The sequence below is a fragment of the Lepidochelys olivacea genome (genome assembly GCF_965140295.1).
Source record: "Lepidochelys olivacea isolate rLepOli2 genome assembly, chromosome: 10".
Taxonomy (NCBI): Eukaryota; Metazoa; Chordata; order Testudines; family Cheloniidae; genus Lepidochelys; species Lepidochelys olivacea.
In genome coordinates, this window is record NC_140420.1 from 79,804,433 (window position 1) to 79,828,816 (window position 24,384).

The window sequence follows — 24,384 nt, forward strand, 5'->3', positions numbered from 1 at the left end:
TTAGTCTCTAAGGTGCCACAAGTACTCCTTTTCTTTTTACCTTAACAGTGACTGTGGTCCTTTGAGATGTGTTGTCCATGTGGATTCTATGACCTACTCTCCTTCCCTGCTAGGACAGAGTCCTTCTCTGGGATTTTGCATTGGCGAAGGAACTGAGGGATGGCTGAGCCCATTCCAGCTTTATGCCCTCAGATTGGGGGAGGGGGTGCAAGGACATATGGGGGGGTAAGTGTGGCCTCAATGGACACTGCTGGCTAAAAGAATCCACTCATGCATGAATGAGGCACATTCATACCAAGAGTGGAATTCATGTGGACATCTCAAAGACCCACAGTAACAACTGTTCTTTCTAATTACCAATCACCTGAGCCAATGAGAAATATAAATATAAAACATAGACTTTTTATAGGTTAAAAATAACAAAGATCAAGATGCTCTTGGTACATTTCACTAAGATGCCTTCAAAGTAAATGAAAACATTACAGAACTACTGCACTTTAAAAACAAAAGTGGCGGTATTTCTTAGAAGTAGAATACTGCTATTGCCGATATAATTCATCTTCATGTATTGGCCACGTTGTCCCCAGGGTTGAAAGGCAAGTGCATGAGCGAGTGGCACTACCATGCCCGTTTGTTTCATGAAGTATAATGATAGAGCTGTTAGTACAAGAAACAAAATGGAATCTGTAGGTTTGTCACATGTTGACATCTTTCAAGTTCTGTTTTATGAAAACTGGAAGTGGTTGATTAACTGAGGTTTTTATTTTTAAGGTATGCTGTCAGTGTCATGTGGGAGCTAGATAAAAATTCCTATGAAATCCTGAGAGTCTGGTACAACAGAACCATCATTCAGTCTTCGTACAAACTGGTCTACGAGGTAGCTCAAGGATTATTAGATGGTGACCTAAGTGTTGTTGATGATATCCTAGAACTCAAAGAACTGGATGAGAGAACTAGACAACAGAAGCTGGAAGAATTGGTCTGGGCAATAGGAAAACTGACTGATATAGCTCGACATGTTCGGGCTAAACGTGACAGCTGTGGTGCTCTAGAGCTGGAAGGAGTAGAAATAAGAGTGCAGCTGGATGATAAAAAGAACATTCATGATCTCATCCCTAAACAGCCACTGGAGGTGCATGAGACTGTTGCTGAATGTATGATCCTTGCCAACCACTGGGTGGCAAAGATGATTTGGGAGAACTTTCCTCACCAGGCTTTGCTGCGCCAACACCCTCCACCACGACAAGAGTTTTTTTCTGAGCTCCGAGAATGCGCCAGTGCCAAAGGCTTTTCCATAGACACACGGTACCTTTTACTTCTTAATTTGTTTTAAGCACTCAGAGTGAAATTCCAGTGGTTAACCATAGACAGATATTTACAAACTATGATAAAAGTCACTGTAATTGACTTCTCATTTCAGCGTAGCCTTTCAGTGAAATTGGGTGTTGCCATTCTAACTGAGGGATGTTATCTGAAGCTCATTTGGCTGGGCCAGGAATAGATGTTACCTGAGTCATCTGGAACAGCCTTCCAAGGGGAATAGTGGGGGCAAAAAACCTACCTTGTTTTAAGACTGACCTTGATAAGTTTATGGAGGGGATGATATGAGGAGATTGCCTACAATGGCATGTGGCCCATCTGCGACTGCTATTAGCAAATCGCTCCCGTGGCCGGAGATGAGACAGTAGAGGGGGGGAGGGTTCTGAGTTACTACTGAGAATTCTTTCCCAGCTGTCTGGTGGGTCTCGCCAGCATGGTCAGGATCTAACTGATTGCCAGTCTGACATAGGAAAAATTCCTTCCTGACCCCAAATATGGCAGAGACTCTGGAGGGTTTCTCCTTCTTCTGCAGCATGTGCCACGGGTCACATGCTGGTTTGAACTAGAAAAAATGGTGGATTCTCTGTAACTTGAAGTCTTCAAATCAAGATATGAAGACTGCATTAACTCAGTGAGAGGTTATGGACTTATTAAAGGAGTGTGTGGGTGAGGTTCTGTGGCCTGCAATGTGTAATAGGTCAGATTAGAAACTAGATGATCATGATGGTCCCTTCTGGCCTGAGTGTAAATGTGTCCAAATATTCTGTCCAGTCAGTGTGGAAGGGCCAAATTGTGTTCACTCTGATTTTTAAGACGGTTCTAGCTTTGGTTGCTCCCTAATTCCTCTGGTAGCAACCTGAGGGATTGCCCTTGTTTGAGTAAAGGAGATTCAGTGGAATATAAATTAGTACTTAATGTAGGGAAAGGTTGTACCAGTGAAGGTCGTGATGTGGACTAGTGTGACTCCAAGGGAAGCCCCTTCCAGAGCTCCTGTGAGTACCTGTGTATTCACAACTACATCCTTTTGGTTGGGGTGCAGCTTACCCCACCTGCCATATGTGGCCCGCTCTGCAGACCACTGCTTGTAGAGTGGGTGAAACTAGCTCCTCCGTCCATTTTATGATACTGGGCAACCTCACAGAAATAAGGATAGAGTAGCCCCCATGCTCCAGTTCTGCCTGGCCCTCACATGGCATGCATCAAAGGAGCAGAAGAGGAAGAGTAACTAAATGAAATTTGGCATTTTCAAGTAAGAATACTTGTTCTAGGGCAGAGGTGCTGCTACAGTTTTTGGTATAGAAGTTTTAATGACTAATCTAATTATTAATTACTTGAATGTGTATTGCCTTGCTGTTCTTTAATCGCACGCTCTAATGTTCAGGGACGCGTAATGAAGAATTAATGGTTTGTTTTTGGTAGGTCTAATAAAGCACTGGCTGATTCTCTGAGTAAAGCAGATGATCCCTTAGATCCAACTGTGAATAAATTACTGCGGTCCATGGCTACTCAGGCAATGTCTAATGCACTGTACTTCTCGACTGGCTCATGCCCCGAAGAAGAGTTCCATCATTATGGTACCCTAGCCCTGGTCTGTGTGTCTGTCTGCGCATGGGCAGTTCCATGTATCTTTGTTAAATTGTTTGTGTTTTTTTTTAATTACTTTCTTTTTTCGTCACTGTCTCCCTTTGTCTTAGGACTTGCCCTAGATAAATATACCCATTTTACTTCTCCAATTAGAAGATATGCTGATATTGTCGTCCACAGACTGCTAATGGCTGCCATTTTAAAAGACACTAAAGTAGATGTTACGGTTAATTTGTTCAGCAACAAAGATCTTGAGGAATTGTGTAGACACATCAACAACAGAAACAGGGTAAGATGGACAGCAGCTATGTCTTCAGATGAGTTTGAACAACACCTTGTGCAATGGGCCCTGACCCTGAGCCTCTGGGTGCTACAGTAACACATAGTAAAGTTAGTCTTTTAATTAAATAATTATTAAACATAATTAAATACCAGTGTAAAGTGGAGACCGTAATCAAAGTAAAAAACTTGAAATTGTCATTACAGCTTATACTGAGGCAAAACAGGAAAATATATAACCAGGCATGCAAAGTTTGAGTCCTCTTGAGTGTGTGGTGAAGCATGAGAAAGGCAGGGTATTTCCTACACTTAAAGTATACAGGAACTTGCAACATGTGCTTATTCAATGAGGGATATTACAGAAAATTTAAATAGTAATTCCTTTTTTTTAAATGATTAACAAGAAACCCCAACCTTTTTAAAACCATGTTTCTCAAAGAAGGCTCTGGAGTTGTAAGGATTTGAAAAACACAAACCACACTTAGGGTTTCTCTGCTTCAGCCTGAGCCACAGCATTTTGACAACACAGTAACTACTGTATAGGGAAGCTGGCCCTGTTTTGCCTGTGCTGAAAGCAGCCTTGATGGCAGGAGATGCTAAAGTTTGGACTGAAAATATCAAAATGTCTTTTGATTTTGGAGGGCTGAGAGTCTTCAGTCTGTGTGTCCCTTGCCACAGCTGAGCAAAAATTGGTACCATTTGGGCTAAATTTTGTTCTCAAAGCCATGTGCACATTTGAGGAATAGACTGTTGCCTTTTGTTGACCTGGTTGCTTCCTTTCTCAGCTATTGTATTAGTGCTAAAAATGAATGATTGTTGTTTTAAGAAGGGTAACAATACTTCAGTTTCTTTCATGGGGCATCTCTGAGTTCTTCCATTTCCTTCTCTAATGTTTTTCAGACCTGAAAACCCTTATTCCCAAAATTTTAGTGAGTTTTCACTGAAGTTCTGATGTTCAAAAATGTACAGCTTGATTCTGAGAATATGTAGCTATCTTCAACCTTGGGATAAAAATTTGGGGATTAACCTTCAAAATCTTTTGGTGTTCCTGCTAGAACTATATGCTTGACATTTTCTTTTTTTTTTAAAAAAAAAAAAAGTTTTTGCCAGTTCATAGCCTGATTTGTGTCAGGCAAATTCTGCTGATGTAAGTAAATTTTCCTGTATTGAGCTTTTAACAGAGCAGCTAACAAAGTTGTAAATCTGTAGGGACAGAGCGTGATAAGATCTTGAAGAGACAAACAAGTAATTTAGGTTTAAAGAGTAATGGGACTTGCATCAGTTATGAAAAGGGAGGGTCAGAGAGAATAAATCATAGATTTTAGCTACACTTTTTGCTTTGGATTTCTTGCAGAGGGAGACTGTCCCTCTCTCTTGGACAGAAAGCCCCTTCTACCTCTGCACAGATTGTGTCATCAACGGGGCCTGCAGCAGAAGCTAGCTAAAAGTAGCCTAAGGGCTTGTTTGGACAGTGGGGTAATGCTCACTATGAGAGTGTGATTTCTAAAGTTCAGTAACATGTGCCTTAATTGGTCCCTGTGTAGACCCTGCTGGTGTGCACTAAATATTCCCTAACATGCTTTAACGTGTACAAAATAAATAAAAAAGAGCATGCTGGAGTCAGGGACTCCTGAGATGTTATTTTAACATCTTTCTAAAGTCTTTTTATGGGGCACTCTTTTGACAGGCTGCACAACATGCCCAGAAACAGTCTACTGAGCTTTTCCAGTGTATGTATTTCAAAGACAAAGTCCCTGAAACAGAAGAGCGCTGTACAGCAGATGGTGTTATTTACTCCATTCGAACAAATGGTGTACTTGTTTTTGTACCAAGGTAAGTTAGGGCTTGCTGGTGGTAGAGAAATAAGATTTAGCAGGGTGTATTAATGGAAACTTCTGGTTCTTGAGAAAGGCAGCAGTAGCTAACTATAGCGTAGTTGGTTGTTGGAAGATGGCTCAGTTTTAATGTTTTGGGTTTTTTTTAAATTTAGGCCTAATGGCTATCTGGCTCTTGACTCTAAAAAGCATAAAAGTTCCTAAAAGGAGGAAAAAAGAGGATGATATATACAGTATATCTATTTTGAATTCTTAATTTCTGACCTTAAACGACTGTCTGAACCCTCCTCCTTCTGTTGCCCGGCTTCCTTTTAATTGAAATTTGTGTCTCTAACAGCATAAATTGGAAGTTAGTGTTATTGGAAAATTTTAAAGTAGCCACTTTAAAATTTTCCAATAACAAAATTAATTTGGTCTACTTAAAACTAAGTAAGTGTTTTTATAGTAGAAAAAATGACAACTCTGTTCCCTGGAGGAAGTTTAAAACTGTGCATTCTCCAGCTGTCTCTACTTTGCACTGCATTAATTTCCCCCCATTATTTAACATAAGGGGTATTTAGATTTTCAAGAGGTCAGAGTTGATACCAGCTGTGCCCTATTTTTCTTATTTTAATAACATCCCATCTGTGTCTGAGGATATAAGGGTGGTGGTGGGGAGAGTGAGTAGATGTGACAACACTGTATGGGTTGGGAGCATTTGTGGCTCAGCTTTCTTGGCCAAACAGATGTGGTAGCAGTACCCAGAGGAATTGCTTCCATGATGGTAACGTACCGTCACTTACAGAAACCCGTATCTATAATTATGTTAGCATCATGTGCTGGGGAGTTATCCGCTAAGGACCTCTTACATGACACAATTTTAATCTTGAATTTCTGATCTTGGAAATGTGTTCAAAATAGTTTCTCACACTTCTAAATGTGTTAAGCATGTGATATAACAAACTATACTGAATGGAATGAGTTGGGAAAAGCAGCTGGATCGGTGTAGAGGTTAGAGAGCCCTACATTTCACAGTAAGGAGAGATTTCTCCAGTCCCCAAATACCAGTGAAGAGCAGCTTGTGCTGCTAAAGTAGCAGGGGCACCCTGCTTTCTATTGACAATGTAATTATGCTTCTGATTAGCTTCTTGAGAGGTGTCTGAGTTGGGTGGTGAGATGGACTTTAGCACTGGTTAAATGGAGGGCAGATATGCAGAATAAGTGTGTATCTTTATGGTTTTACTTTTTTGTTCTTCCCCTTCGCAACTGCCTGCTCTTATTTAGATTGTAATTTTTTGACAGAGGGGCTCTCCTCATGACTGTGACACTGAGCACTGTCATTGCTTGATAAATATCTTCCCTCAAACTCAGTGTCAATGTACCTGAAACATTAGGGGCATTATGATCAAGATACAATGCATTCCTATTCATTATTATTTTTTTACATAGATTTAATCCTTCTTCGGATGGTTTAAATTCACTAAAATGATTGATAGTTCTTTATAGTACCATAATATTATTTGTCAGATACATTTGTATCTTCACTTTGTGCGTCTCGTAGGTATGGCATTAAAGGTGCTGCTTATCTGAAAAACAAGGAGGGTTTGGTCATCTCCTGTCAGTCTGATGGCAGTTGTGTGTGGAAACCTGGTTCTCTTCAGCGTTTTCAGAACAGAATTACTTCCACTACAGTTGCTGGAGAATCTTTTACATTGAGTCTGTTTGACCATATAACAGTAAGTCTTAATAAATTTGCTAATGGAAGCACTAGAGCACAAATGAAGGGAAAAAAATAACATTGTGTACTTTTGTTTCTAAGGTAAAAGTATCTGTGCAGAGTTCACGCTGCCATCCTGACACCATCAAGCTTGAAATAATTAGCAACATACCTTACAAGAATACAGCCACAGAGCTTTACCAGAAGAATTTCCACATAATGAAAACTGACTTAGTAAAAGAAGTAACCAGATCTGCAGAGGAAGCTCTACTTGCCCAAGAAAAAAACAGAGTTGAAGTAATTCAAGAAGAACATCAGGAGTATTGCCAAACAAAGGGAGTTAGCTTGTACCAACTGCTTGAGGAAATTAGGGACTTGGCTCTACTAGATGTATCAGCTGGTAACTGAGCATGAAATAGTATTTAGCTGTACTCCACTGAAGCAGGTTTGCACAATTTTAAATCGTTTTTAAAATGGATAGTGTAAGCTGATAAACCATTTTTAATGTTTTCTGCTTTTGCTAATTTGAACTGTACCTTAAGTAAAATTTAACACTGATTTTAGAGTGAAACAGCAGTAGTTGATTTAAGATGTTTTATACATGGTTAACTACTGTATTCTCACTGAAAGACTAAAGATTGTATTGGGGTAAACTACTTAAGATGCCTTTTTAAAAAAACAAATCTGATCTTGATCTAAAAAATAGGTGACTGGACATTGTTTTTTCTAAACTAGATTCTTGTAGGGAACCTATATATATCTGCATAAGCAATACAACACTGATGTAGCCAGACCACCACTAATCTTGCCCCTTTAGTTTTGATCCAATTAATTTAACTTTAAATACCTTTTTAATTCTACAGCTCTATTTACATTAAACCTGAATGAAGCAGTTCTGCTTCACCCTTTATATGCTTGCTACACAAAAGTGCACTTTAAAAAAACCTCAAAGCTGTCTACAATTACAATACAAATTAAATCATGCTTCCAGGCCTTATTCCAAGATTATCAACATAGTTGTGGGTGATTTTCACTGGCCTCTAACTCAGTTACTGTATAAACAAACAAAAATGGTTACTGGTACATGTGGTTTTAACTTGATTACTGGAACCTCTGTGGGTATTTATAACATACTAATGGAAGGGACACTTTAGGGGAGCCTCACTGCCACTATCAAAATTAATATGAAGCTAAATGTAACATTGTTTGATGGCTTTAATAAAGCATGAAAGGATTATCATCTGAAGAAAATTTCTTTGGGGAGGTTTTCAAAGTTAGAAAAGGAAGTTAAACAAACACCCAATTCCTACAGAAAGTCCATTCAACTTTCCTGTATTGGTATACTACCACAATTAAAAAAAACCTATTCTAAACTTAATTTTCAATGAAGTTTTGCAAGCTTTCTGTGCTTACTCCCTTCTCTAAAAGAAAAATTAAAATAAGGGAATAAATACATAGCACTTGTTGTAGGAGGCAAAAATCCTTGAAAAGGATAACCAGAATTCAGATGATTTGTTGATGAATGGCTAAGTCCACTATCAGATACACCCCCCCCCCCCGACCACAGAATGCTTTAACAATTGTAAATCTGAAGCTACTTAACTTCCTGTCATGTGATTGTCTCATGACTTAAGCAACACCAAATGAGTAGAGTGTTTAGAGCAGATTTGATTGACAAATTTGTGTGGGCCCATCATATGAGAGTATGTAGAGAATATTTTTCAAATTTGGTTTCCAAAATTTAATAACTTTTAAGGTGCTGTATAAAATAACTTACTAAAATATAAGCATTTCATAACGAAGTACTGTTACAAAATGCTTCAGAACAGTTAAGACAGGGTGCATGTTGATACTGAGCAAAAAGTTCCTGACACTGAACCATCACTTACGTTCTATTAAAAAAAAAAAACCAAAAACCCCACAATTAACGTGATGTAAAAAACTTTATACAAACTCAGGCTTTCAAGACCCAGGTAAGTTAAACTTGAGGAATGTGAATTGTATAAGTAAAAAAGTCACTTCATAGTATAAGTCCAAGAAATTAATGTCAATATTTTCACTGATACCTTTTTTTTGTCTCTGTGGAAAACGCAAGTTTTAAAAAAACAGTTGAAATAGAGAGTAGGTGTGTTAGTTTCCTTTCTTGAATTACGGTATTGGAGAAAACAGTTACTAGAGCTGATATCTGCTTTTTTACACAGAGAAATGGATTAATTTGGTCCAGCTACATTGATGTCATGACTAAGCTTTCCATAGAATGTCCAAGGTTTAAAGGGAAGGGGGGAAGAAGTCAGTGACACTTGAGCATATTAAGATATCTGGGTCTTTCTAAAACGTCATTGTATCCAGAGGAAAGGTTATTTGATTTCTTCTGCACCTTTAAGTTGTATATCTTTGTCTACAGCTTCCATATCAGTAGCTTGAATTTCTACTTCTGTCAGGTCAGCTGGATCCCGAGCCACAATTGTTTTTAATTCTTCATTTGGCTGGGTGGCAGACAGATCTGTTTAAAAAAGTAAAACATTATTGCCTATGATGTCAAAGTACTCCAGTTTCATTTACCATCTGCAATTTAATTGCTCAGGCTCATACCTCTGAGCCGCCACCCTCAAGAATTCAGGACAGTCACTAATTTGAAATCTCTGACCAGCAAAGATAATTGCACAGGGTTTTGCTGGGAGATGGATAAAGATGCAGCAATCAACTTACTTTCTGCATTTTAGAAAAAAAGTGCTATCAGTTATCCCTAAAGTAGAAGTCTAGCTGCAACTTCTTGGTTGGGAATAATAGACACAGTCAAAATGAACATTTTGCCAAGGATATCTTTCTGTAATAATCCCAGATAAAACCCTAGCAGGAATACAGAGGATGACGATAGAATTTATGTAAAATAATAAAAGATCAAGAGTGAGTGCACATACTTTATGCAGACCACAAATATTCTGTTACTATCAAGTCAGCCAGATCAAAGCAGTCCTGGACGGGGGTTGTTCTAACCCAGCCAAACACTAAGCCTTTACACTGCCAAAATTTTCTTGTTCAATAATCACACCTTCCAGAAATTTATACGCATCCTTTAGCAAAGGCTACTCTATGGGTTTGGACTAGAACTAGAGAAGAAATTATTTTCCCTTGCTAATGACATCTGTTGCAAATGATCCAGATCAGGGGTCGGCAACCTTTGAGAAGTGGTGTGCAGAGTCTTCATTTATTCACTCTAATTTAAGGTTTCGGGTGCCAGTAATACATTAATGTTTTTAGAAGGTCTCTTTCTATAAGTCTCTAATAGACAATAGTTTAGTTATATGTAAAGTAAATAAGGTTTTTAAAATGTTTAAGAAGCTTCATTTAAAATTAACTAAAATGCAGAGCCCCCCAGACCGGTGGCCAGGACCCGGGCAGCGTGAGTGCCACTGAAAGTCAGCTCGTATGCCGCCTTTGACACACGTGCCATAGGTTGCCTACTCTGATCCAGATCTTAACCCAAACTGCAAAAGTCATAGAATACAAAACAGTTGACTAGCTATTAAGCAAAAAAAAAAAATTGAGATCAAAACTAACTGGCACACACTCCTATGGCAGGGGTTCTCAGCCTTTTCCTTACTGAGACACCCCCTCCCCCCCAACATGCTATAAAAACTCCACATCCCAGCTATGCCCCAACAACATTTTTCCTGTATATAAAAGCCAGGGCTGGCGTTAGGAGGTATCAAAGAGGGCAACTGCCCAGGGCCCCACACCACAGTGGGCGCCACAAAGCTACATTGCTCAGGCTTTGGCACCTGGTAGTGGGTCTCGGGCCCCAGGCTTCAGTCCCATTCAGCAGGGCTTTGGCTTTCTTCCCTGGGCCCCAGCAAATCTAATGCTAGTCATGCTTGGTGGACCCCCTGAAACCTGCTTGTGGCCCCAGACCTCTGGTTGAGAACCCCTGTCCTAGGGTACCAGTACTTTCAGGTTAGGCATTACGTTTTTCAACTGTCTATACAACAGCTTTTCTAGACCGCTAACTTTGACAAAAAAACAAACAAAAAAACCCCCAAAACTAATTTGCATCCCCCTTTGACAACTTTCCTAACAAAGAAAAAAAAAAAAGTGTCTATATGACATGCTGGGAATGGATCTATATAGACAAATCACCCCAGAGGAATGGAGTCTGATCTACAAAAAAGGACCAGCAACCTCAGTCTGTAGTAGGATAAGAAAATTTATTTGAGATACTATTTCAGTGGTACCCTCACACCCATCAGGTTAATAGATGGATACATTCTGGAGAAATTGTGGTGAAAGATTTTTATGCACAGATGATGGCCATATCTAGCCAGAGTACTGGGATGGAATTTGTAACCAAATATCACAAATAATTGGATATTTATTACCAATGTATCCTTTGGTAATCCTCCTGGGGCTTCCTAGTGGAAATGGTCACACAGCAGGAAATGAAGAATTATCTTATCTACTATTAGTAGGCTATTGCTAGCCTCCCACTTGGGGAGGGAGGGGAGGAAGGGCAAAATAGTGAACTGTAGAGAAATGTTTTTAAAATGTGGGAGATGGTTGTTTTAGGAAAATTACCAGCAAAACAGACAGAAGACAGATAGATATTTGGTTACTACTCAAAGTACAGTCCTCAGGGGAAAAAGCACACCTGTGCAATTTTTTTGAATATTAACAAATCAGGTATGTCTATCAAATGTTAAATGTGTAATGAGAGATTTTCACTCCACTAATAAAAATCACTAGAAATGACATGTCATGGGTAGTGAGTGTCAAGATACTCACTCTAACATGGTAACACCATGTTCTAGATCACTGGATCTCTATGTATTACTGTGTAATGTTTCTCTCAGCAAAAGCTCAGTTGTAATGGTTGATATATAGTCTCCAATAATTACACAGCTAGAATCTGTAAACCTGTTAAAACTTCCTAAAGAAAAGAAGAAAACCTAGCTCTATAGAGGGTTTTTGAGCCTGCCACTTTCTAATAGGAAGTAAGAGGCAAGACTAGTGGATCAGTCTCTAATGTGTATCCATTACATCATAATTTAACCCCTCTTATATCACCACATTAGCCCATATACACATTATCTTTAGAACCATGAAGACTAGAAACTCCCCCCTCCAATATGAAAGCTTAATTGACAGGTAACTTTCTCTGGGGAGGGGTTTATCTGTGTGGTTTTCTGAATGGTTAATCTTAACTGCAATACAGTGAAAGCTCCCACTTTGCACAGGTAAAGGTTAAATCCTGAAAAATAGAGCATTTCAGAAAACACCATTCAGTTAGGTGTCTACTGCTCCATACAAGCACAACCCCCTAGAATAGGGATGGCCAACCTGAGACTGAGAAGGAGCCAGACTTTACCAATGTGCATTGCCAAAGAGCCACAGTAACACACCAGCAGCCCTCCTCCCCCATCAGCTCCCAGTGTTTCCCACCCGCCAGCAGCACCACCGATCAGCACCTAATCCTCCACCCCTGTGCCTCCCGCTGGCCGCGATCAGCTGTTTTGTGGTGTGCAGGGGGTGGGGAAAGAGGAGGAAGAGCAAGGGCGCAGCAGACTCAGGGAAAGGGGTGGGGGCCTTGGGGGAAGGAGTGGAGTGGCGCTGGGGCAGAGCCAGGGGTTGAGCAGTGAGCACCCTGTAGCACATTGGAAAGTTGGCACCTGTAGTTCCAGCCCCGGAGTTGGCGCCTATGCAAGGAGCCGCATATTAAACCACTGAAGAGCTGCATGGGGCTCTGGAGCCCCAGGTTGGCCACCCCTGCCCTAGAAAATCAGCAGCTTTTTTAAATATATTTTTAAAGCATGTCCTGTGTTCTTCTTTGGTTTGATGGTGTGGGCTTTGAGATTTCTAAGCTATGAACATTACTTATCAGCATTTAAACTGCAAAATTGTGTTACTATTTACCATTTTCTTGTGACTGACTGTTAAATTGCAACTTTGCCTGTCTTCTTTCCAAGGCTAGTTGCCGGTTTCTCTCAATTCTTCGCTGTTGCTCCTCTGTCAGGGCAGTACTTGAGTGAGAATCAAATTTTTCCTTCACATGTTCAGAAAAGGGGTCTAATTCTTCTTCAGGAGACATTTTGAGCCCATTATTTCCCCCTCCACTACCTGTATATAAAAAGGCATGAGTAAAAACCATCAGCACTTTTGAAGCCAAAGCTTTACTATTAGTGAAACCAAAAGTTTCAATGTAGGTCTAAGATTGTAAAACCACGTTAGAAAATAAATTTTAAAATTGTAAAGACTACATTGGTAGCTAGAGATAATTCACTGGTTTAAAATGAGGCTAGATAGTGGGTCTCTGATTTCTATAAAATCTGTGTTCTTTCCCCCTGGAATACTAACAGTGTTGACCAGCACCAAATAGTCCACATTAAAAAAAAAAAAAAAATTAGAAGTTCTGAATGCATAGGGGTTTTTCTGGGTTGCTGGTTTTTCTGTTTTGTGTTTTTGGCTGCACCAGGGCTTGAAGGTTTGAGGTGAATAAGAGGTAGGACAAAGGGCTTGTCTTCACATACAGTCTTGCAGTGCTGCAGCTCTGCCGCTGTAGCCCTTTAGTGAACATGCTACTATGCCAACAGGAGAACTTCTCCTCTTGGCATAGTTAATCTACCTCCCCGAGTGTGGATTTTTATACCGATATAAGTCTGGCCAAATCAATGACACATTAAATCCTTGTTAAAAGGTTCAGATTCTCCACTGTGCCACATTTCCTCCTGGTGAAGAAAAATGGAGGGTTAGAGCTGACTGATTCTCTGATGCTGGGAATCAACAAGACATGTTCAAATACATTTGTTAATTTAGCTGTCTATCAAATGCAAAACCAGTCACTCTTTAGAACTCCTCATTATGTTGCTACAAATAGGGAATACTTATCAGCATGACTGCCATATTTTACAAGATGCAAAATGGAGGTAGAGAAATCGAGTGACTTGCGCAAGTGTACAGAGTATTAGAAATCAGGAGTTCCTGGTTTTAACTCCATTATAGACACATCCCTCTCCCAGCAGAGTAGAGGATTAGGGTGTCCTTTCACTTGAAAGGAATGCATCTCAGAAGTGCCCCAAGGCAATGAGATGGCAGAAAATGTTTTTGAATAGAATTTTCAAGCTGACTTCCGCCAAGCAACTGCTCAAATTTTTCAACTACTTCTGAAAATTCTCTATGAAACATCTCTCTTTGAAATCTGAGGACTGGTCTACACTAGGAAATTAGGTCAGTATATTTATGTCGCTCAGGGGTGTGAAAAATCCAGACCCCTGAGCAACGCAATTAAACTGACCTAATACGCAATGTAGATAGCGTTAGGTCGACGGGAGAATTCTCCGAATACCACCGCTCAGGGAGGTGGATTACCAATGCCGTGCGGAGAACCCCTCCTGTTGGTATAGGTAGTAGTGCAGCTGTGCTGCTGCAGTGTTTTAAATGCAGACAAACCCTGAGGCATCTATCACGGCGGTATAACTGCTAGTGCCATCAGTCTTAATCTCTCTCTTTTTTTAAAAAAAGACAGCAGAATCTTGATTTTATGAATGCCAATCTTACGAACAACCTGTAATAAAAACTATTTTTCCCTGACTGGGAGGGTGGGAGGGAAATAAGTCACATAAATGTGTTGTTGAACAACAAGTGAACATCCTGAGGTCCCTTCCAACCCTGATATTCTATGATTCTATTAGTCTGCAGAAGAGAAGAATGAGGGGGGATTTGATAGCTGCTTTCAACTACCTGAGAGGTGGTTCCAGAGAGGATGGTTCTAGACTATTCTCAGTGGTAGAAGAGGACAGGACAAGGAGTAATGGTCTCAAGTTGCAGTGGGGGAGGTTTAGGTTGGATATTAGGAAAAACTTTTTCACTAGGAGGGTGGTGAAACACTGGAATGCGTTACCTAGGGAGGTGGTAGAATCTCCTTCCTTAGAAGTTTTTAAGGTCAGGCTTGACAAAGCCCTGGCTGGGATGATTTAATTGGGGATTGGACTAGATGGCCTCCTGAGGTCCCTTCCAACCCTGATATTCTATGATTCTATCCCTGCATATTCTGACACCTTGAGTGCATTGACAACTGCCTGGCATTGGTTTGAAGGACAAGAAGAAACTGATGCAGTGCAGCAGACCTACTGTAATTTTGAGTTGTTCAATTTTATTAACTCCTCAATCAGTTTGTAAAATTGGTGTTCTACTATAACATGATTTTAAAAACTAGTGTATGGAGCCATCGCACAGAAAGTCTGATAACTAGACAGACTCTGTCGGCAGGAACCATGTGTTTTAATGTACGTGGCTGTTTAGGGTTGCATTAGATTACTAACAAATACAACCAACAGCAAATACAGCCACATTTATGTAGTTGCACTAATGTCTCACACTGGGTTTGAACTCATGTCTCCTGCATAACATATTTGATCACAAAGCTAGTTAGCTTTTTCTCAGAACTGTTTTTCGTGGCACAGAGTCACCTGAAAATATGAAGTGTCATTCACACATTGTCGTATTATCTTTTTTTTTCAGAAACACTGCAGTGAAAGCATGAGTATTACAAAACACTGTCTGTACATTAACATCTGCGTTCTCTAAAGGTTTTCTGCATTTAATGACAAAATGGTCTATGGACATACATTTTTGTGTCTATGCTATTCTGTAAGATACCTCATATTTACATATGATCAATTAAAATTGATAAAATAAGCCTCACTATTTTTTCTAGTATTAACTCTTGTGCTTACAGTTTATATTTCTTGACTTTACATGCCAACATTGTTCCATTGTCACACAGAGGAGAACCTACACAATATTAATAGATCCTTCCCAAAATGAAGTAGATAAACTGGGCTATGATAAGGATTGGCCCCAGTCACAGTATCTCCCTCTTCAGGCTGACTCACTGTGGGACAATAAGGAGGCCAGAAGACAAAAAAACACTCAACATGAAAAGGAACAAGGAAGTATAAAAAGAATTGACTGAGATGACTGCAACCCCCTATGGGCACAATTTATTTATTGTGTAGCTCCAAGACATCATCTAGACTGGAGATTTGGCCAGATTACAGTCATTGCTATAGAGGCAACAGCATCAGATCACTAATCTAATCAGATCCCCATGGTAACTAATACCTCATCTAGATAATTTAGAACTACTGTTCATAGCACAGCCTAAACAGATTTTATCCACAATGAAACAAGCAGACAAGGAAGGTGGTAATATGTTTCACTAGTTCTGCCACAGAATGATCACAGAGAAAAAGGGAAAGATTTCTTACTGCTTGCTCACCATAAGCAATGAGGACCCAAGGGAGAACTATGGTCTGTTACTTCTCTCTAGTATTACAATTTCTTTCACAACATTAACTGAATCCAACTCACTTTTCATGCAAGGAAAAAAATTTTCCACAGACTAGTAATAAGACTGCTTTCTGGTTCATCTGAAACACTATTTGATTATATAAAGAACTGTTGCATTAGCCACTTCAAAATTCCCTATTGCCATTAAAAAAAAAAAAAAGTATGATTTTGAGATAGTGGAAAGAATTAAAAGGAGTAGTACGTACACAGAGAGCTAAATACAGTAGTGGCAGCAGACACCAATAAGTATTTTTAACAAGAAAAGAATAGTCATATAGACTGACTAGTCTGTTAAAATGGGAAACTTATACATACATAAATCACTTGATGTACTTAACGAACCTTTCAGAGTAACAGCTGTGTTAGTCTGTATTCGCAAAAAGAAAAGGAGTACTTGTGGCACCTTAGAGACTAACCAACCTACTTGAGCACAAGCTTTCGTGAGCCACAGCTCACCTCATCGGGTGAGCTCACGAAAGCTTGTGCTCAAGTAGGTTGGTTAGTCTCTAAGGTGCCACAAGTACTCCTTTTCTTTTAATGAACCTTCCATTTCCTATCAACCACAGACTAGTAAACTGCAAGAGCACTTCGATTCTGCACCTCTACAGGTGAAGTGGAACCCTAATGTTCATTTTATGTCAAAATAGAAAGCTTCTTGAAGCCTCTAACAAGTCAAACATTGTTGATGTCCTGCTTTTGGGTTAATGTATTATCCACTACCTATTTCCCTGCTGAGAATGGATAATAAGATGTTGAGAAACTTCTCCTTTACTGAAAGCTACTCATCTCTAGAGATATATATAGCCTGATCAGGCTGTAGAGGATAGACTTAAATGTGATCAAAAAAAATTTAGCATAATTCTATAAGTCTTCTACAGAGACATGTTATTAAAAGCGAGGACCAGATAATCCTAGGAGTTTCCCCCTCCCCCCATACAAGGATGCAGATGTATTGTTTTTCCATTGTACCTTATTTTTTCATTGACTGTGAAAGTTGAGAACAAGTTAATGTTTAAATAAACTACTGGAACAAGCTGCAGAAAAGCATACATGCCTTCATTACTTGTAAAATCTTCATGCAAAATTGGAAGATCAAGTCTAATTCGCTTTAAGCAGGTCTGAAATGAGAACAGATGCTGTTTATTATAGATCAATGTTTTCACCAAAACATCTTTGCACTATTTCTCAGTAAAACAAGAGAGAGTTACATAAAGCTTAATGTAAAACCTGAAACTTAATTGGTAAATTTATATACAACTGAGGATACAGGGTGTAATCACAGGGCTTCCTGCCACCACACCAGGCGCGCACACCTTTACTAACATTTCAATCACTGATGTCCTGCATAGTCCAGAAGGAAGAAAACCACATTGGGGTCTCTAAGGAAAAGAAAATCAGCTAAATGGTATGCTGCCTTCCATCTACTCACCGTTCTCGCACTTACATCAGAATGGAAGAGAAGCTGAACTTGGCAGTAAGCCTCCCTCTCCCTCCAAAAAATTTTAGTATAAATTTATGTGGGTTAATACCATATTAATTCCTACAGCACTTGATCTTCCACTGCCTTTCCCCAAACCCGGGATTCTGCAGAGTGCAACAATGGACTGGCAGTAAATAGCAGCATAATTACTGGTCCTGCCATACTGATGCAGCTTGAAGCAAGTACTGCGGGGCCTCTGGATTCCATTTCTTTTTTTGGCTCACCCTTAACCAATTCCACTATGCTATACCCGTGTCAAAACTTGTGAGATTTTGAATTACTTTGTTTCCCTCCATATGCTCTTGTATTAGAAGAGATGGTTACGAGCCTGTGTATGTATTAGACCAGGTCAGATAAAATTTAACATCTGTGAGTCAATCAGTTTTAGCAATATAACCTGAATGTCTCCAACAGCCAGGCTAAGAGGAATTGGAGCACATTTTACTTTTAACCAATACAGAGGAAAATAGACAGATTGTGAACAATTGCCTCTTTTGCTAGGCTTTTGGCGACTAAAAGCTTTCCTACTCAGGCCTCCATTCACAGTTGTCTACTGGTCTGCTATTTTTGCCTGTGAGGTATCATCTCTTTCTAGGTGATGGTAAAGTGTTTAACCTGCTGCTAACCTGCTTTCACCCTCTTTTCCCCTCTCAGGAAGATCTGTGCCTTTCTTCACAGTTCCTAACAATTCCTCTTTTTCCCTGCTTCTCTGTTTGGGCTGAAACTCTGTGCTGTTAGAAGTTTGTTTTTCGGGTTCCCCATCTTTCCTTAAGCAGTGCAGGAAACAGCACACCTACTAAACATTCTGCTGCAGATGTAAATGTAAAAATAAATTCCAGCACTCCAAAATAACTTACTTTGGTAATAAAGGATGCACCTACAAGTTACAGCATGTTCTCTGAAATACTGTTTTGAATGAAAGGTAATGTATAATGAACTCTTAAACAATTTATTCAACACTGATTGAGATTGTTAATTCAATTAAATAAAGATGTGCATTTAATTTAATTAATTATTTAGGAGAGCATTATAACTTGTCTTCCTTTTTTGCACAGTATTATTCTCCCAAACTCTGTCTCTTGTACAATATGGTATTTGTAACAAAATAAAAAAAGGACATGACAAGCACTCACTTGAACTTCCTTTTTATTTCCCAAAGACTCTACTCTCTCCATGAAATCATCAAACTGCAGTTTAGGGAACAGCCTATGAGCCCAGTGTTCCATGTGTCGTAAAAGTGTCTTCAAGTCCTCTGTCTGGAACATAAATAAATGACATGCCATTCCAACAGTTGGATAAGTCTGCAGATTATAGCGTGAGAAACATTTTCAAAGACACTGGTAGCTCTTGTTTTTTGCAAGGCTGAAAGTCTCCTGGAAACTGAACAGGTAAGTGTATCAGGTGATCTTACATTGTACTAGATAAATTAATGATTGCTATTATGGGCTATTACGAAAGAGTGTAGCCAATCTATAATAAGAATAGTGATCAGCATTCAGATACACACCTGCATAGACTTTAAAAGCACCTTTTCAAAAACCTATAAACTGAAAATTAATTGTTTTTGTAAACAAAAGCTCTTTAACAGAAGAGAAAAAAACGAACAAGTGCTGAAAGATTCATTGTCACAATTGTGACAATCAGGGTCCAGAGACCCCAAGCAGAGAACAGAAGGTTTAAAACCCCCCAAAAGAGCAGATGAAGCAAATGACTGCGTACTGTATTATTGTACTATGCAAGTGTCTTATGAAAGCTTGCAGTGTTCTGAACTTGAAGATCATGAGATATGTAGACTCTGGTTCTGAATGTGGGTGGAAGGAAGAGGAAAGATGGAAAAGCGTTGTAAAAGCAGGTTTGCAATTGAGGTTTTCTTCCAGAAACTGAGGGGCAGTCATTTGGCAAGTGATGTCAGTGAAACTCTGGATTCTCCCTATGGCTAGGGCATACACTGGGAAACTGTTTAAAGGCAATAGGTATATGGAAGTGTAAAGCCTAAGGTTGCATCTTTTTTATTATACAAGTTACACATTAATGTTTAAAGAACGAGGAGTACTTGTGGCACCTTAGAGACTAACAAATTTATTTGAGCATAAGCTTTCGTGGGCTAAAACCCACTTCACTTCACTGCATGCATGCAGTGGGAAATACAGTAGGAAGATTACACACACACACACACACACACACACCCCATGAAAAAATGGGTGCTGTTATAGTGTATGGCAACACCCATTTTTTCCATGTTCTCTGTATGCATATATATATATACACAGTAGGAAGATATATATATAAAAATGGGTGTTGCCATACACACTATAACAGCACCCATTTTTTCAGTGTGTGTGTGTGTGTGATCTTCCTACTGTATTTTCCACTGCATGCATCCAATGAAGTGGGTTTTAGCCCACGAAAGTTTATGCTCAAATTTGTTAGTCTCGAAGGTGCCACAAGTACTCCTCATTCTTTTTGTTGATACAGACTAACACGGCTACCACTCTGAAACAGTACTGTTTACTCTCCCTTCCTATTTCATCTTTGAATCTGTGGCTTTTCTATTCAATAAACCTTTAGTTTATTTTTACTCCAAGTAAACAGCAGACACTGTGTTCCCCCAAAGTCAACTGATAACTGAGCGGCAAGATTCATGCCTTTAGGGGTGATGAACCAAAGGGGAAACAATCAGAGGTATGGTAGTTAAGAACTCAGGGAGGATGGATTTGGGGAGACGTGGGGATAAAGGGTTATTGGTGTCACCCTGCAAGAAGTAACTAGGCTGGTGGAAACCAGGGTGAGACTTTGTGGGCAGGTGGCTCGTGTCAGGGACCTGAGCCATAGTAGCACAGCATTAAGGGACCCCAAGGTTATACGGCAGGTGATAACAGAACCCCTAACTGGGTGATCCCTAAAACATCACAAAAATAGTCTAACATTAACAGAATTACAAGAATTAAATATAGATATATTTTTAAAACCATCCCATTCTTGCAAACATTTCAGATCAGATCCTTAGTTTTGCCGAAGTCCTTTTCATGCTACCGCTGCTGTGATTCAAAGGGAATTTAAAATGACCTCAGATAGGTTTACACCAAATGCTTTTCCCACCACTTCAAGTGGAGAATCATGTGCAAGGGTGAGACCAGAGCACACAGGACTTCAGCTGATCCTCTAACAATGGAACATTCCAACTCAGTGTCATTTAGAATGGCCCCAAAAATGCTTAAGTACATGCAATGTTGTAACTGAGATTTTACAAAGTCAAGGAATTTGGTGGTTCCCATAGCAATCATAGCAGTCCACATATATTGTATGTTCTATTCTAGTCATGTTAATTTATTCTTTAAGGTTAAAAATTAAATTACAGCTGTTGTGGGAACAATAACTTTGAATTTCCTAGTACTTTTCTAACTTTTATATGTGTAAAACTTAATTAAACCACGTTATTAAGTCAAACTATTCAAAGACACTAACAATATCTGTTGAAAACAGAATAATCAGTCTTATTACCCTCCCGAAGTTTAAAAACAATCGTTCTGTGGGCACATCAAAAGTTCCAGCAGAATGGTTCTAGTTTGGAAAGTTAACTAGAAATGGTTTAAGGTCAGGATGCATTTTTCCGATCATATTTCTTCAGTTGGTGTAGGTTAATATGACTGAAAAATCCCCAACAAGATGCATTTGAAATAGCATTAGCTGGCCCTATTTTAGTTTAGGATGAAATTTTTATACATTTTTAGAAGGTAATGTTTGATTTAGTTCTGGAGCTGTACTTCACTCCTCCCAATTACAAAAAGTAAACCTTTCAACCAAACTATATTCCTAAGAAACAGGATAAAAATTGTTCAATATTTCTTACCTCATGTCCTTTACCCTTAAATTTTGCATTATCAAATACATGTCGCAAGGCTGGAAGTCCTCTCTCTGAAATTAACCTGTGAATATGAAAAATGTCCTGAGTTAATATGGTTTTCAATTTTTTTTTAAGTTATTCAACTAGAAATTCTAAAGCTTACTATTTGTGATTTTTTATTAGGGCTGTCGATTAATCACAGTTAACTCACGCAATTAACTCAAAAAAATTAATCGCACTGTTAAACAATAGAATACCAATTGAAATTTATTAAATATTTTGGATGTTTTTCTACATTTTCAAATATATTTATTTCAATTACAACACAGAATACAGAGTGTACAGTACTCACTTCATATTTTTATTACAAATATTTGCACTGTAAAAATGATAAAAGAAATAATATGTTTCAGTTCACTTCATACAAGTACTGTAGTGCAATCTCTATCATGAAAGTGCAACTTATAAATGTTGATTTTTTGTTACATAACTGCACTCAAAAAACAAAACAATGTAAAACTTCAGAGCCTACAAGTCCACTCAGTCCTACTTCTTGTTCAGCCAATTGCTAAGACAAACAAGTTTGTTTTCATTTATGGGAGATAATGCATGGCACTTTTGTAGCCGGCATTGCAAGGTATTTACATGAGATATGCTGAACATTTGTATTCCTCAATCAGGATCAGGGCCACATTGTACAGTGTCTAATACAAACGTAATAAAAAACGGTCCCAGCCCTAACAATTTACAGTCTATGTGGAACAGAGAGGATGACCAGTGCTAGTATACAGATAACCAAAAGGTTAATATTGAATGCTTCCAAGACACTCAAGTATGATATCCTAGAATAACATTTAGTATACCTAAATGACACATCTTCACAACATAGGGATTCAGCCCTGTTTACTTTCCCATTTAAAAAGAAACAGAAGGATGCAGAAGGAAATTATTTTCTACTCCTTAACAATGCTAACTACAACAAATATAATCTCGAGAGCAAGAATTTGTATAATATCTATAAAAATCAGATTTTACGGCACTTCACAAGACTGGATAACACCTGGGAAAGATCAACAATCTGAAGTCTTATTTTGAAGGATTTCCCAATTAAAAAAAAAAAAGTCAGAAGAAATATTCTTGAGACAGGCTGAAATCTGAAGTAATCTGAAGGACAGATAAAAGATATTATACAGAAAAAATGCACTCTCATATATGACACTTTACCAGTAAAACAGTTTTCGTGTCCCAAAGCGCTTACAATAAAAGTATGATGTAGGATAACAGCACTATAAAGGTAAGTGAAGAACAAAAGGATCAGGTACATTTGGCAACAATAAGCTAAATATATTCATCTCTTAATCTAAAACCTGGTAATGACCAAGTGGTTAATGTGGAAACATATAAACACCCTAAATCATTTCTGCCAGGCAGTCACACAAAGATTACTATTTTTTGAACACTGAAATCATCACCAGTACATAGGAACACTGTGCAATAAATACCTTTGAGCATCTAATTTAGGTATTGGCCTTTTAACTGCCTTCTGTATAGACACAGTAGAATCCTTCGTTTGGGATGGTTTATTTCCATCTTGCTCTGACAAATAGAACACAACATACTATAAATCTATAATGCAAGTGATACAAACTATCATTACTCAAATTAATGTTTTGCATGTTTATGTTCTACTAATATCTCACTGGCTCTACCAGTTGCCAGTTTTCCTCTGAATGTTTACAGAGCACATTCTGTACATGTCACTGTGAATAACTGATGCCTATATGTTCTCTCCTTCCTTTCCCCCCAAATGAACTTTATTAAAAAAGTGTTTAAAAAGAAAAAGGAATATTCCTGGTATCTTAAAAGAATGATCTTTTCTGGCAAATAATAAAACTATTTCCCATCTTAATGAAAAACTCTACTTTTAAAATGTGTTATTTTTATATTTTGTTATATTAATAATTTATGTTATGTTATATTTTGTTAATTAGTGTGAACAACAATACACTGTGTGTGCTTTAACACCAAAAATCAAGGCTATAAATTATAACTATGGTGTCAGGAGTCCTTAAGGATTTTTTTTGGGGGGAGGGGAGAGAGAAAGGGTGAGGAGGGGAAGAGAGGAGGAGTTAGCTGCAACAACAAAATAAAAGGTAACTAGACTAAGGCCTGATTGTGCAAAGATTTACACACGTTCTTAACTTTACACAATGCATAATCCTTTTGCCTTTAACAGTGCATAAAGTTAAGCATGTGTTAAGAGTAAGGCTTAAGTTAAGTGCTCTCAGAGTAAAGCTATGTGAAACTGGTATCTATTTAGGGAGGCAAAACTTTCTCAAGTGCCCTAAGCCAATGGTATTCAAACTTTTTTCATTTGCAGATCCATAACAAATTTCGAATGGAGGTGTGGACCCTTTTGGAAATCTTAGGCATAGTCTGTAGACCCTCACTGCCCTAAACAGATGGTGATTAATTCAAAACTGAATGAAAAAGTAGGGATGCTGACCAGAGCCACCTGAGTAATGGCCATGTCACCTAAACTTTAGAGAGTCATAGTAGAATAACCAACAAAGCAGTACTTTAACAGTATTCTTGTTTTGGAGTCAACATGAGATTTCTCAGAGGATTACAAAAACAAGCCAAATTAATTTATTCGTAATTCTCACCCCCCCACTTTTTTCTTTTTCAAAGTATCCCAAAAAAAAAAAAAAAAAAAAAAAAAAAAAAAAGAGGCTCACACATAATTAATCCCCTCAGGTGAAAAATAAACTGGGAGATACTCTATCAGCAAATTTTTAAAAATCCTTAGGAGTTTGCTAAATGAGTGTAGTGCATTAGATAGAAGAGAAGAAAAGAACAGGGACATTGCAAAGAGAAGTCTCTCTGTGACAGTCCTGATATAACTACAGGCCTGGTAGCCATTGCCAGTTATGAAAGATAGATTTCTGGGAATCAAAAATAAAACAGCTGAACTCAGTGAAATATGGAAATAATATTACTGGAT

The 24,384-nt window shown here is 38.6% G+C and overlaps 2 protein-coding genes across 9 annotated transcripts in view; one reads left to right on the forward strand and one right to left on the reverse strand.

The window, feature by feature from the left end:
• The window catches only part of DIS3L (DIS3 like exosome 3'-5' exoribonuclease), a 35,482-nt gene extending 20,080 nt beyond the window's left edge, over positions 1 to 15,402 (forward strand). For 3 of the 4 annotated variants that reach the window (XM_084640607.1, XM_084640609.1, XM_084640610.1), the window contains exons 12-17: positions 772 to 1,305; positions 2,740 to 2,894; positions 3,015 to 3,193; positions 4,871 to 5,016; positions 6,559 to 6,733; positions 6,817 to 7,954. In XM_084640607.1, the coding sequence (XP_084496733.1) occupies positions 772 to 1,305; positions 2,740 to 2,894; positions 3,015 to 3,193; positions 4,871 to 5,016; positions 6,559 to 6,733; positions 6,817 to 7,122 (1,495 nt within the window). In that variant the 3' untranslated portion in view covers positions 7,123 to 7,954. Of the gene's footprint in view, positions 1 to 771; positions 1,306 to 2,739; positions 2,895 to 3,014; positions 3,194 to 4,870; positions 5,017 to 6,558; positions 6,734 to 6,816; positions 7,955 to 15,225 lie in introns of those variants that run through there. The other variant, XM_084640608.1, reaches the window with a different exon arrangement.
• The window catches only part of TIPIN (TIMELESS interacting protein), a 33,532-nt gene continuing 17,217 nt past the window's right edge, over positions 8,070 to 24,384 (reverse strand). For all 5 annotated transcript variants that reach the window (XM_084640617.1, XM_084640615.1, XM_084640618.1 and 2 more), the window contains 6 exons: positions 22,883 to 22,976; positions 21,387 to 21,462; positions 18,670 to 18,792; positions 17,111 to 17,174; positions 12,622 to 12,825; positions 8,070 to 9,217 (listed from right to left, as the gene is read on the reverse strand). In XM_084640617.1, coding sequence (XP_084496743.1) covers positions 9,072 to 9,217; positions 12,622 to 12,825; positions 17,111 to 17,174; positions 18,670 to 18,792; positions 21,387 to 21,462; positions 22,883 to 22,976 — 707 coding nt within the window. In that variant the 3' untranslated portion in view covers positions 8,070 to 9,071. The remainder of the gene's footprint in view (positions 9,218 to 12,621; positions 12,826 to 17,110; positions 17,175 to 18,669; positions 18,793 to 21,386; positions 21,463 to 22,882; positions 22,977 to 24,384) is intronic.